A 14,391-nucleotide genomic window follows, 5' to 3' on the forward strand; every position below is an offset into this window, starting at 1 on the left:
TGGAAAGGACTACTACAAATAAACCTGATGCCTAACAATGAAAAATGTAAAATAAGAACAATAATAATAATAAAGATAAAAGATGAAGTAACAAGTTTTTAGTTTCTTGTTTATTCCAGATGATCATCCAGATGTCTGTGACATGTGATGACAAACACCATAATGGAAGGCCTTTCTCATCACATGCTTAAACTCATCATATATTTTTGCATATGCTGAGCAGGCAGTCAGACATGCTGTAACTGTGGGGTAGAAAACTGCATGAACACCATACAGCAGGGGTCTCAAACTCCAGTCCTCGAGGGCAACTTTTCCATGTGTCCCTGTTGCAACACACCTAGTAGGTCATTAGCAAGAGTATAGAACTTGACTGCATGCTGTGTTGGCAATTCAGCCATTTGAGTCATGTTACAGCAGCTCATGAGTGAATGAACATGATGCAATAAAAGTATTTTTAGAAGTATATGTTTCCAAATACATACATTTACTTAAATTTACTTGAGTAGGGTTAGCATGCAGTCAAGTTCTATACTCTTGCTAATGACCTACTGACCTATTGTATTCAGGTGTGTTGCACCAGGGACACATGGAAAAGTTGCATGACACCGGCCCTCGAGGACTGGAGTTTGAGACCCCTGTCATACGGAATATGACAGGTGTGGTTGAACTGCGTGAAGACTCTGAAGTTTCTCTTTTCTTCTGGCAGGGCAGGAATGTGGCCTTGTCCTGTGAGCCACTGTAAGGATGTACTTGGAGTAGAACTGGACCGTCACCGTCACTCTTCACCTTTTCAAAGACAAAGCAGTCATTTAGATAAAATATTAGATATTGTATACCTGTAAATGCACAAAGAGAATTTAGAAATTAATTCTTGCCTCAGAGTCTCTGGAATCTAAAAAAGCAAAATATGATGATATTCAGCAACATAAATTAGTGTTTTAAGATTAAGATTTAAGATTACAATGAATTTGTGATTGTTTCAAAGCATACTGTCGTGAGAGAAGGCACTGAACACAGACTATTTGCTGGGGAGGTTGCATAGCTGTGTAGGTTGGCGAAAGGAGCCGGTAGCTGGCCGGGGCATCACGATGGTTGCTAGTAGTCGCTAGTAGTCTGTAATAGAATAGAAAATAATGGGAGTAAATATTTCTAGTCCAACATCCTCAGATAACCATCAAACCACCAAAATAAAATTAAACATTTAAATAAAATTAAACACCAATAATCTCCAAAAGTTGATTCTGTTCATCTGGAAAACGCCACGTCCAGATAAACAGAATGAACCTTTGGAGGTTTCCTTACCTGGATGATTGAGCATGCATCAAGACGTTTAAATGCCAATAAATTGTTAAAATTGAAAAGCATGTGTGTCTTTGATTCAAATGTGATTATTTGTAAATATGTCGCTGATATTAAAAACTGTTTTAAATGTTTTAATTCATGTTACAGTTCACCTTCAGACACAATAAGAACAACCATACTCGAAAGGCCAGGTCCCTGTTTCCTATTACGTCCTCAAATCACGTTGGCGCTGGGGGTTTTCAAATACGTCCGTTGTACTGGCTTAAAGTCGTACCCGTGCGGTGACTTTTCATCAGTATCACTTAAGCTGACAAAATGAGTGGACGCGGAAAAGGAGGAAAAGGACTCGGGAAAGGAGGCGCTAAGCGTCACCGTAAAGTTCTCCGTGATAACATCCAAGGCATTACTAAGCCCGCTATTCGCCGCCTGGCCCGTCGCGGTGGTGTGAAGCGTATCTCCGGTCTGATTTACGAGGAGACCCGCGGTGTACTTAAGGTGTTCCTGGAGAACGTGATCCGTGACGCAGTCACTTACACTGAACACGCCAAGAGAAAGACTGTGACCGCAATGGATGTGGTGTATGCTCTAAAAAGGCAGGGCCGTACTCTATATGGTTTCGGAGGTTAACGCTACTGTCTTGATTCCAAAACAACGGCTCTTTTAAGAGCCATACAACTCGTCTTAAGAAATAAGTGTTCCAACTTTACAATTAGTGGCTTGGGTACACCGAACTTTGTGAAGCTGTTAGAGTGCTAATGAGACTCTTAAACATTGCAATGTGATTGTACATGGAACTTATGGGCTTCTTAATGAAACGGCCGTAAGTAACTCGTCGAGCTTCGTGCCCCAAACCAAAATGGCGGCGCCGCTGATGTGAAGTTACGTCTTTTCACCTAGCTTTCCAATATCTACCTTTCCTAACCTTAAAATGACTGTCTTGTTCCTTTCTCAATGAAACTCCATTTCCCTGTAAAACCTAACATTCTACTGATTAGCTGCCTTGGGACACGATTTTTTTTTTTTTTTTTTTTTTTTTTATAAACAAAATGGAGGATGCCATAACGCGCTGTGACGTAGTCTCTAGAAATGGCTTCTAATCCGGTGGCTGTGATTGAAGGTGAACATTTTCTATTTAGAGTGATATCAGAAAAGCAAGTTTAAAGAGCTGCAACTTCACGGACTGAGTTTTTAAATCTCCTGTGAAACGTTCTCTAAAATGACATACAAACTTCTGTTTCTAATTTTCTTTCACCACAGAGCCAAATGAGAAGGAAAGTTTAACCCCTATACTTAAATAACCATTTGCAGCAGACAGCATTTTCCCGTGCTCTTACGAACAGTTTATAACAGAATTTCTCATAATCAGTGACTATTGACTTGTGAAATGTGACATTAGCTCTTCAGATGTACTTGTGTGGCTCTTAAAAGAGCCGTTGTGTGTATAAAGTGGTCTCAGATCAGCTTAAGCCCTCTCTCCGCGGATGCGGCGGGCTAACTGGATATCTTTGGGCATGATAGTGACCCTCTTGGCGTGAATGGCGCACAGGTTAGTGTCCTCAAATAAACCGACCAGGTACGCCTCGCTTGCCTCCTGCAAAGCCATAACAGCAGAGCTCTGGAAGCGCAGGTCTGTTTTAAAGTCCTGAGCGATCTCCCGGACCAGGCGCTGGAAGGGTAGCTTGCGGATCAGCAACTCAGTAGATTTTTGGTAACGGCGGATCTCCCTCAAAGCCACGGTTCCGGGCCTGTAGCGGTGAGGCTTCTTCACGCCACCGGTGGCCGGGGCACTCTTACGGGCAGCCTTTGTAGCTAGCTGCTTTCTGGGAGCCTTTCCTCCGGTGGATTTACGTGCTGTCTGCTTCGTTCTAGCCATGTTTAGTAACTATCGGCTTCCTTTCTTCAGTGCCGTCACCACTCTTATAAAGCCAGCGCCGGCGTGTGGGCAGCGCTAATTGGTCCGATCTGTGCGCGTGATCAACGGCTCGTCTGTTGAAGCGGGAAAATCAAAAGTCCTGATAAGGAAGTGAAGCCATCCGGTTGTTCAGTGATGACGCGACGAATCCTACTTCCGGGTCTAAAGTAGTCTGCGTTTAATATGGCTTTTGTTAGTGATGGCCAAATGAAGCTTTCCGAAGCACTGAAGCTTGTATTGAAAAATGGTTCATTACTCGAAGCTTTTCAACACAGTCCTCTCCGGTGACATCTGGTGGCGAATATTTTGAAGAGCAGCTTGAATCTGCAAAATGAAACGGACTGCTCAATCATCACTGCTCACTCAAGAGTGGAGTTCTCTCTGATATTGGGCCACCGTTCCGTTGCTTTGAACATGTAATTGGTTTTGTTTTCTCGATTGGGGGGCTGAAAAAAATGTAATGCGTATTTGCGTAATATATTTTGATCAATAAACTTTCCCAATTTAAACATGCACTATGGTGTGGCCTTTCTTTGCTCATAACTCCTTTATGTTGGTAAATACAATAAGTGAGCAATATATACAATATACATATGATAACGCACAGCACATTATGGAGTATGCCCCTGCTGTGGAGTCCTGCCTCCATCTACTTGTCATTTAATCACTGGACAGCTGGACAGGTTCATACAAAATATTAGACGAGGCCAATTGTCCTATACATATTTTTGACCTAGGGGTGGGATTGATTGTGAACTGGAAAGGGAAAATGCTTAGGGGCTGAGTACGGCTGCATCGTTACTGATTTGTAGAATCATTTTGATTCGATACAGGATCTGATTCAATTTGATTGGAATCTTGAAAGTTTTGCCTCAGTCAGAAATATTACAATTCTGGTCATGTATCAGTATATATCCATAATTTCGTATCTATTAAAAGAAAGCTGACACATGTGAGACTTAATTAGAGATGTAAACAGAGAGTTATGAAACCTGCAGCTGCAGAAGCCAGCGAAAAAAAAGAGGCAAACACAGCGCGGACCCAACGACGCACCAAAATCTGACTCTGACGCATCGGGTCCGCGCTCTGTGTTCACGTTTGTATGCAGAATCCGTAAACCTGCTCCCAGGTACTGTTTTAGCTGTATGGTGTTTGACGACATGTTGTGAGGTTTAACCTGATATGCTGGCGTTTCAGGCATAATAACGTTAATTTACAAATCGACACAGGATTGTAATGAATCAATATCACTTTATTCAATTTAGCATGGATTGTAATCAGAAAAGCGATAATCAAAACCCACCTCTAATCAAGAACTTGCAAAGTAAAAACATGATCAATGTAAGGTAGCCCTTTTGTTATTTACATTTAAAAAGAGGATTAGTGTTACTGTGCGCTGGCTGAGTCTGTTTCTTTTCTTAGAAATAGTTTCTCCTGCCTTGGAGAAAATCCACTTGCATGGAACAGAAGAGGCTGTGGAGTGCAGGAACCACACTGCAAGCTGGTAGATATGCAGGTATTCCTGGGTCCTGCAGACTATCACCTAAAAACAATAAACAAAATGATTTTCTAAACTGTAGCAATGTAATTTACGTATAGTGTCAAATACATTTTTGTAGTCTTCATCAGCTTTAATTCACATGGAAGTGTTCCTAAAGTCATATGCTGTAATGATATTTACATTATGAAAACATGATTTTGGACATTTCAGGTTTTTCACTTCGGCAGATAAAATGAATTGAGCAAAATCAACTCAAAATATTCCCACACGCCAGAACGTCCTCTCTTCCTCGCTGGCTCCATATCTGTCAGTGGAATGATCACCTCGTTGCTATCTGTCACCATCAACACACTCCACGAATCCCGTGGATGATTCACTTCCTTATATCCGTTTGAATCAGGTACCGAAGCAGTTACGTGCGTAATGAAGCTTCGGACGTCACTGGTCACGTGACTTTTGCCAAACGAAGCAAGCCTCGACACAGTGCTTCTGAACCAGTGTGTTGTTTTTTTCGACACACGCTCCGGAGCGTCAGCTTCAAGTGGGCCATCACTAGCTTTTGTATTGTTAACATGTTTAATGTTTTGTATTTTCTTCTATTTGATCTCAAAAAGCTCCTAAAACAGTCAGTGATCACTGTTGACCTCCCTCGGCTTTTATTACCACTAATCATTTATTTAAGCTCAGTTTTTAAAACCTTAAGATGTAACTACAGCCCAGCCCATGCAGCAGTATATGAATGACTAACCTCGTATTGTGGATGGATTATCTCAGTTGTTCTCCTGGCTGAAGTTTGGTCCTTTTACAGCATCCTGCCATGCGATTACATTTGTTCCTGACCACCGAGAACAGTCACGTTAACTTTTATCGAGTGGAAAAAAAGTTAGCTTGTTTATATTATGCTAACATAGCTGTGTCGCTAGTGGTCACGTAGCACATCATTATATACCAGCTAGCCCAACTTCAGTAACCCTACAAACGTCACTGCTGTTTAGTTTTCTGTCTTCATTTATGCTGGAAGTGATAAGAAAGCTGTACGTTTTAATTTGTTTCCAAAACCCCGCAGTCAGGACATGCTATATTGTATTTAGATAGAAGCTAGCAAGCTAACTCTCTGCTAACTTCTAACTCTGTTAAATGTCATAAATTCCGTTTTCATGGATGCCTGGATGTTAAACTCAATTGTTACACCTGGTAGAGCAGAACGCTGATCATTTTATTAAAGATGAAAGACTTTAGACAGTTTTTCAACTCTCAGTAATGCCACAGTGATCATTTGATATATGGACCTGCAGCAGAGTTTAGGCCCAGACACGGCTAGTGACGTCAGACTGAACAATCGGATAGATTAAGCGCAGTGATTCAAACCAGAGCTGAATGAAACACACCCCAAAACGCAGAGCTTAATGGAAAACACAACTTTTATCAAATCATTTAAAAGATAAAGCCAATTAGACTGAATGTAGACTGGTGTATTGATATACAATATACCCAAAATAATAGTTTTATCATTCTTAATATTTATGCTCCCTCTTGTCAAAATGAGCAAGAATACCTTAGTAGGCTGGCTTTTATTAATACATTTATTCAAGACAACAATACTTACAGCATATGTTTTGGGTGATTTTAATGCTGATCTCACAGACAGCAGTTCTCGGTTTGCTAACCACTTAACCCACTTTTGTGAAGTTAACAATCTTGTCCTGTCTACCCAAGTGTTACTGCCTGCAGATAGCTATACATACATAAGTGAAGCCTGGCATAGTACATCATGGCTGGACCACTTTATCTGTACAGCTGATGGACATGCAGCTTTAGCAAACATGACTATTAGGTATGAGGTAACTCTGTCAGACCATATACCTTTTGGTTTTACTGTGAATGTGGAACAAATGCCAGCAACAACTGGAAATAATATTGCTAATATTGCTACCAGTGTAAAATTAGACTGGTCAGCATTTGGTGAAGATGATTTCTTAGCTTATCATAGTAATACCGATATACATCTGAACAACATTTCTTTGCCCAAAGAAGCTATTTTGTGCAAGGATGTCAACTGTAAGAATGCTGTGCATAAACATTTACTCTGCTCCATGTATGATGATATAGTGACTGCTCTGTATGAAAGTGGTACACTGCTTGATAAACAATATAAGCATAAGAAACCTAACATCAGACCTGGCTGGAAAGAACATGTATCCATGTACCATGATGAAGCTCGCATAGCTTATAAATGTTGGGCCATGGCTGGAAGACCTAAAGAAGGCCCAGAATTTGAACAGAAAAAATGTGCGAATGCCAGATACAAGTAACGCTGTTCGCTTTATAACTAAAAATGAGCAAATGCTGAGAGCAGATTCTTTGGCCAGGAAAATGTTGTGTAATAATATGACAGATTTTTGAAAAGAGGTGAAAGCTCTTAATGACTGTAAACCATCTCTACCATCAACTGTTGAAGGTGTTTCTGGGGCAGATAACATTGCAGCATTATGGAGACAGCATTACAGTGCGTTGTTTAACTGTATAAAAAGTGAACCATATGAGGACAATTTTGACATGAGTAATGACACAATAAGTGTAAGGACATATGAAGTATATGGAGCCATTCATAGGTTATCTGATAATAAAGCTTCTGGTTTGGATCACATCACTGCAGAACATTTAAAACATGCTAGTTTAAGGCTAGCTCCTCTTCTAGCACTCTGTTTCACTGGGTTTATGATTCATGGCATATTACCAGACTCAATGCTGTGTATTTTACTGGTACCAGTTATGAAGGACAAAGCTGCAAATGTGAGCTGTTTGGATAATTATAGGCCGATTGCACTAGCCAGTATTTTATCTAAGGTGTTAGAAAGAATCTTGTTTGACAGAGTTCGAGTAACAGTATAATTTTAGCACTCACAGATCCGACAGTGAGTGGTTCCCATTACTCATCCAGTCTGAGAAAGCACTGGTTGAAGTGTTTGTGTATTTATTGATTTCTTTTAAGTAATTGTGTTTTATGTATATTATGGTTTTATATTTTTACAAATGCTTATATATATATATATATATATATATATATATTTAAGGTTTATACCTTGTGTCTCTTTGTGTGTGTGTGTGGGGGGGGGGGGGGGTGTCTTTCTGTCTTGTTTTTATGGACATGAAGTCTGCCAATAAAGATTGATTTTTCCGACACCATTAAATCGTCAGCAGGCAAAAAAAAGCTACTACAGCCTGCAAACAGACGAGTTGGTGAACGCAGAAGATATCAAATTAGTGCATACATTAAAAAACATAACCAAATAAAACATATGTATTTTACTCAGACTATCTTCTAAGATCGAAGATTTTAGAGGATATTTTATTTTCAATTTAACTGAACTCACCAGGTATTGTATGTCTCTTACTTGTTTAAGCCCCGTTTTAATTTTTGTTTAATGTTTTTGGCTGATATGAAGAGACTTATGGACGTGTAACACCAGTCACAAATTCAGAGATTGCATTGGTCTACATGGACCGGGTCCTCCAAAAGGCCGGAAGTGAGCAGCTGTGAAATTGGACACCCCAACTAATTTAAAAAAAAAAAAAAAAAAAAAAAAAAAAGGAAAAACCCACCCTCCTGACAGCTCATAGTTAAATATTCCTGGCTTTGCTGAGCTTATTGGTTTAACATCATTTCTCCTTGCATTATTAGTACCCGGTTTTTAACATTAAACCCTTTGAAATTTCACCTGCGACAAGGAAACTTGGTATAAATAATTTGCATCATACTCATCACGCTCAACCTGAGTTAAACAGACTTTTAAGGCTGTGCCATGACAGGAACAATAGCAATATTGATGTAAAAATAAGTTTTATTCATGAACAGACTTTCAAATAGAAAGTGCAAACACTACACATTCACAGCACACCAGAAAGCATATTTACAAGCCTTTTTAAAAAAAAAATAAAATTAAAAAAAAAAAAAAAAAAAAAAAAAAAAGTAAAAGTAATTCTTCATGGATATTTACAGTCCAGAGGCGGGTAGGACAGGAACCAGTTCAATTACAGTCTGTGATAAAGCCAACATGAAGCATAAAGAAGTCCGATGAGCAACCGGAGGATCTCTCAGAGAAACAGCTGGTGGCTCTAAAAAGAGCCTTTTGTTGTGAAGAAGCAGCGAGTGGTTTACTTCTTCTTTGGTGTAGCCTTCTTAGCCTTGGCAGCTTTGGGCTTTACAGCCTTGGGCTTTGCAGCCTTCTTTGCAGGCTTTTTGGGGGTCGCTGCTTTCTTGGGCGCTGCTGTCTTCTTCACCTTGGGGCTCTTTGCCTTCTTGGCCACAGCCTTCTTTGCAGCTGCCGTGGGCTTCTTTGCCTTCTTCGGGGTGGCTTTTGCTGCTTTGGGCTTCTTGGCGGTGGCTGGTTTCTTAGCTGCAGTTGCCTTCTTTGCCGCCGGCTTCTTTACTTTAGCAGCGGGCTTCTTGGCTGCCTTCTTGGGCTTCTCCGCTGGCTTGGCTGCCTTGAAAGAACCGGACGCCCCGGTTCCGGTGGTGTGGACCAGAGCGCCTTTCTGCACCAGGCTTTTCAAAGCGCGCCTGACGTGAGCAGAGTTATGCTCTACGTCGTAACCGCGAGCGACGAGATCCTTCTTAATAGCAGCCAGAGACAGTCCTTTACGTTCTTTGGACTCTTTCACAGCTTTTACGATGAGCTCGCTAGCGGACGGGCCAGACTTCTTGGTAGTCTTGCTCGCTGCTGCCTTCTTCTTCTTGGCCGGGGCCTTTGCTGGAGCCGCCTCGGCGGCCGGTGCTGGGGCTGCTGCGGGAGCGACTTCTGCCATGTCGTTAACAGAGTGGTGTTTGTCGATGAGACGATAGAAATCTCCGCACAGTGACTGGAACTTAAATACAACACGAGAACCGTGGAGACTCAACCCTGCCTGCAGCTCACAGCTGCAGCGAGAAGACCTTGGCTCTTGTGTTTTCTCCTCTTAATAAACTACGTTAAAACAACATCTGAAGGTAAAAGTAGATAAAAATTTCAAATCGAATCGATAGAGAAGAACTTTCTCTTTATAGGGAAGCTTTATAAACTTTATTAGTTTTCTGCAATTTGTTTTGGAAGCCTTTAAACCTGCCCTGTCCGCCGCGGCGTGAGGCACCGATTCGTGTCTTTTCTCCGACATTTTTCTTCTAAATGCGTTAAAATCTAAAATAACCCCTCAAAAACGAGGTAAACAGCGAGGCAACATGTTTGTCCACACATGCTATGTCAAAACAACGATCCCCGTCGGATACCTTTTCATAAAACTGAGGTTATTTCGGTGCCTGCAAACACACATGAGTTGGTGGAGGAAACAGTGTAACTCGTTAACTCCACACACTCTGTGCCCTCAATTTACTGTAGATTTTCATTAATTAATGATACACGAATTATAGCTCTGGCTCCGTGAAATGTGTAATATGGGTAAATCTAACAGTTTAACAGCACTACAGCTCTTAGACAGGCAAACAGACTAAAGCTCCACCAGGCTCAGCATCATCATATTGCATCCCAGTGCAGTCAAAACGCTAATCATCGCTAATAACACCCATCTAAAGAAAATTACAAGTAAATATCCAGAGCTGACAATGTTCATATAAACAGGAATAGATTAAACAGTTAGTCTGGAAAGTTCTGGCAGGAAACTCTCCACTTCCTTAACCATAGCTGCTTTTTGGCCAAATGTCAGTGGCTGTAAGCTGGAACTCCTAAAATTAGTACTTTCACTGCTTGACTCTAGTGTTGTGGATATATATATATATATATACTTGATTTGCTTTGAATAATGACTCATGGTTGTCAAGCAGTTAGTTCATTTGAATATTAAGCCTCTAGTGGGTGTGGGTACCTTCTCTGAGTTTGAACTCAGCAATTTGAGTCAGTATTGGTGGTTCAAAGTTAGAAATGCTCAGCCAAACTTAAATACTGAAAACAAAGTAAAAGTTTATATTTAGTTACTGATTTTAGTTGGATTTTTTAAATGTTTTAAACTGACATTTTCTTGTTAAACAATACAATTAAATATACATTTCTACTACATTTCTACTATACGTTTTATAATTAAGTTACTTTGAATTCGTGTATTGGTCATTTCATCAGTTTAAAATTAGATTACATCATTAAACTTTATTTAATCCCACACTGGTACAACAGGAAGAGATCTCCGTCGGATATGTTTTTACGAAGGAAGAATAGTGAAACTATATGTTGGAAAAATAAAAGTAGAAAGAAAAAATAGATTAATAAAATCATTAGAATTTTTTTTAAATTCCACAATAATATGCTATATACAAATGGTTAAAATGTTGAGTAGAATTATAATTGTTAACAATAATATTTGATTATCTACAGAACAAACAGTGGAAGTGATGAACATGTATTTTTAGACAGTGTTTATCCTGTTTGGATATTGTACAGTTTGACTGCTAAAGATAACGACCTGCAATAGCACTCCGTCCTGCTGTTGAAGGACTCAGGTCCTCCACAGTCTCATGCAGCGGGTAGCAGGTGTTGTCCATAATCGACATTAGCTTAGCCAACAACTGCCCTCTCTGTGGGATCTATCTAGGGGACTATCCAGGACTGAGCTACTCTCTTTACCAGTTTAGGTAACCATCTACTGTAGGTTTGTAAAAATTACAGGAAAAAAAAAATCACACTTCCTGTTTTGTGTGGAATGAAAAAGCCTAAGATGGTTGTAGTGGTAATGAAGATAAATATGAGCAGGGAATTCAGTGCATATGGGGACTTTATTTGTTTTGGGGATTAGACCCAAAACAAGGGAAAAAAAAAGAGACCCATTGGATACATTGTGAGATGGATTATGTAGAAAAAGTAGAATGGGCTGAAAGACATCGCTTTATCACCCTTCAGGTGGTAAATCGTGTTTTAAAAGTACTAAGAACAAATAAATTACTTTTTTTGAAAATAAGTAATCAGTAAAGTAACGGGATTACTTTTTTGGGGAAGTAATCAGTAATAGTAGATACTTTTTTCAAGTAACTTGACCAACACTGGTCATTATTGACTAAAGTGTCCACTTATGTACATTTTCCCTCTGAACAGCATACATAGGCAACATTAGCGTTATGATTTGAGGGCTGAACGTAAGTGTGATCCAGATTCGCCCTATGAATGAATAATAGCACAGCTTCTCACCTTGTCTTAAATCAAGTGTGCTACACTTGGTATTTGGATCAAAACAGTCATTATATTAAGTTGATAAGGTCGGAAGGTGTGACGTGTGTATAATTTTATTCATCTTCATTGAAAATGAAAATCAGCCCTGTAGTGTACAGTTTGGTGGCTCTTAAAGAGCGTTTTGAGCTTCTTAAGCATCTTCTCCGAGCTAACGCTTTCTTCTTGGACGCTGATTCAGAGGAACCAGCAGCCTACTTGGCTTAGCGAAGGGCACTTCTTCCAGTGAGTTTCCCTCAACTACTTGGGCTTTTTACCAGCATATTAATGGCGCGTTTGATGAGGAAGCCGTGCTGATCCACATCGTAGCCCTGGAAGCTCAGCGCCTGCTTATGGCGTAGTAGAAAAGACCTTTGCGGTCCTGGGAGGCGGCCACAGCTCTGTACACAACGGGTCCTCCTTTCTTCTTCTTCCCTGAAGCTTGGCCTGGGCGGCAGAGTCACTGGGCGCTTGTGAAGCTCCCCGTCATCGTGTTGTCACCGACTGACTAATAATAAAAAGTAATAATGCCATAATAAATTACACAGCGAAATTGGAATTTCCGAAAGAAACAGGAACCTAAACGCATCAGGAGAACCATGGGACTCAACCCAGCCTGCTGCTCGTGTCCGCTGCGGGAGGGCGCAGATATTTGTGTTTTTTCGTCACCAAAAACGGCTTTAAAATCACATTTAAATGAAAACTGAAGCATGAACTTAAACCGATCCGATGGCGGAGAACTTGCTCTTTACAAAGAAGCATTGTAGACGTTACTGTCATCTACAGTTTGCTTAGGCGGACTTAAACCTCTCTTCGACGCACTGCTTCGTCTCTTTGCCCTGCAATTTCTTATTGAAATGCTTTAAAAATACACAAACACCACAAACAATGAGGTTAAACAGCGAGATAACATGTTTCTGCAGACACTCATGCATAAACACCTAGTTTTGCGGACATGTTTTCATTAGCCCGAGGTTTCCTCATGTGTCTGCAAACACTAGGGCTGATGGAAGAACTGTCCAGGCACGAAGTCCCACAGCGTTTTCCAAATTTAGTTAGTTAACTTCTAGTTACTGATTCAGATACTCCTGTATTATAAATATTACTAGTGTAAATGAAAGAAAGCTATGACTTCAACTAGTTGTTTTAAACAAGATCTACATTGCTTTAATAAACTGCATCCTGTTCACTGACCTTATCGAACATAGTTGAATCAAAATAATAAATCAACTTACCCACTGTTTCAGTATTAAAATAAAATATTTAACAATTAACCATGTGAGCTACAGCATAAACATTTTAGTATGAAATATAGGTTAGACACGCCCATTATAAAAGGGCTCAATACTTGAATGTTAGTACAAACTTGAGCGGGGTTTTTTTTTGTGTTTGAAGCACAAAAAACTGCACCTAATAATCTGGCAGTATGATTGAACAGGCCTGAGTAAACTACCTTTACAGGTTTTTTGTTTTCTGCTGGCAACATACAAAAAGGCACATATATAACACCCCTGGCCTTGCTTTCACGAGATATAACAGAAAAAGATCCAAATTTTCGATTAAATATTTTATAATAACTATTTGTTTGAAGTTTCTCAGGGTCACATATTTTAATAACGAAACAGGGAAGCAGTTCAGGGACCTGGAAGGCCGGTGACTTTCACCCGTTAGAAAGAGAAATGCTCTCTCCTCTCTCTCTTCTGTAACCTAGTTGACAATTTTAGGTATATGTAATACATATATACATATGGCACTTTTAAACTATGCATATTATTAGAGCCACAGATATGGCTATTATTCAGCATAGGCTCTATAGCTAAAACCTGTGATGGCAAGTTTTGAATTATTTGAACTCGTAGTCAAGATAATGCGTTTTTTCCAGTTCAAGTCAGAACCCCTGCCCGCTAATTAAGTACCTGTTAGCCGATAAAGTGAAAATGTATAGCTAACTTTTCTTTTTCAGCTTACTAAGATTAGCTAGATAGCTGTACATTAGTAGCACTGCGCAATTCTGGCTTGGATAGTGTGTAATATGGCCAGCCGATAGCTAATATATATATTATATATATATATATATATATATAATAATAAATATATATATATACATAGCCAAAAACCACTGTTTGAATGACTTGATGCTTATCTACTCATGCACTATGGAATGTTACTAGCCAGTAATTTTTAAGCTAACGTAGACCCAACAGACATACTGACTCAGATACAAATAGTACAATAACAACAGGTTAGCCATAATTTAGCAGCATAAATTTTACTTACATTATTTGTAATTAGTTTAATATATGCAGAATTTTATCACTCAATGGTCATAATTTAAAACATTTATATATTGCAGGAAAGGGGTAATAGATCAATAGCTACTCCTGAGGACTGATTGTGCTTTTATGTTACTCCTAAAGGCCATTCTGAAACAGAAAACAGATTTAGACAGTTTTTGAACTAAAATTAACAAGAGGAAAGAAAGCAAAGGTTTG

At 39.6% G+C, this 14,391-nt stretch overlaps 3 protein-coding genes across 3 annotated transcripts; 1 reads left to right on the top strand and 2 right to left on the bottom strand.

The window, feature by feature from the left end:
* Positions 1-1,580: 1,580 nt before the first annotated feature.
* Positions 1,581-2,322, top strand: LOC120744142 (histone H4). Its single transcript, XM_040048303.1, has one exon. It carries the CDS (start codon positions 1,618-1,620, stop codon positions 1,927-1,929), a length of 312 nt encoding a protein of 103 aa, XP_039904237.1. The 5' UTR covers positions 1,581-1,617; the 3' UTR covers positions 1,930-2,322.
* Positions 2,323-2,461: 139 nt separating this feature from the next.
* LOC120744138 (histone H3) lies at positions 2,462-3,288 on the bottom strand. The gene has a single exon (XM_040048298.1). The coding sequence runs from the start codon at positions 3,173-3,175 to the stop codon at positions 2,765-2,767; it is 411 nt and encodes a 136-aa protein (XP_039904232.1). The 5' UTR covers positions 3,176-3,288; the 3' UTR covers positions 2,462-2,764.
* Positions 3,289-8,539: 5,251 nt separating this feature from the next.
* LOC120744132 (histone H1-like) lies at positions 8,540-9,562 on the bottom strand. Its single transcript, XM_040048293.1, has one exon. It carries the CDS (start codon positions 9,519-9,521, stop codon positions 8,871-8,873), a length of 651 nt encoding a protein of 216 aa, XP_039904227.1. The 5' UTR covers positions 9,522-9,562; the 3' UTR covers positions 8,540-8,870.
* Positions 9,563-14,391: the final 4,829 nt, after the last annotated feature.

The sequence above is a fragment of the Simochromis diagramma genome, unplaced genomic scaffold, assembly GCF_900408965.1.
Source record: "Simochromis diagramma unplaced genomic scaffold, fSimDia1.1 OVJJ01000557.1, whole genome shotgun sequence".
Classification (NCBI taxonomy): Eukaryota; Metazoa; Chordata; class Actinopteri; order Cichliformes; family Cichlidae; genus Simochromis; species Simochromis diagramma.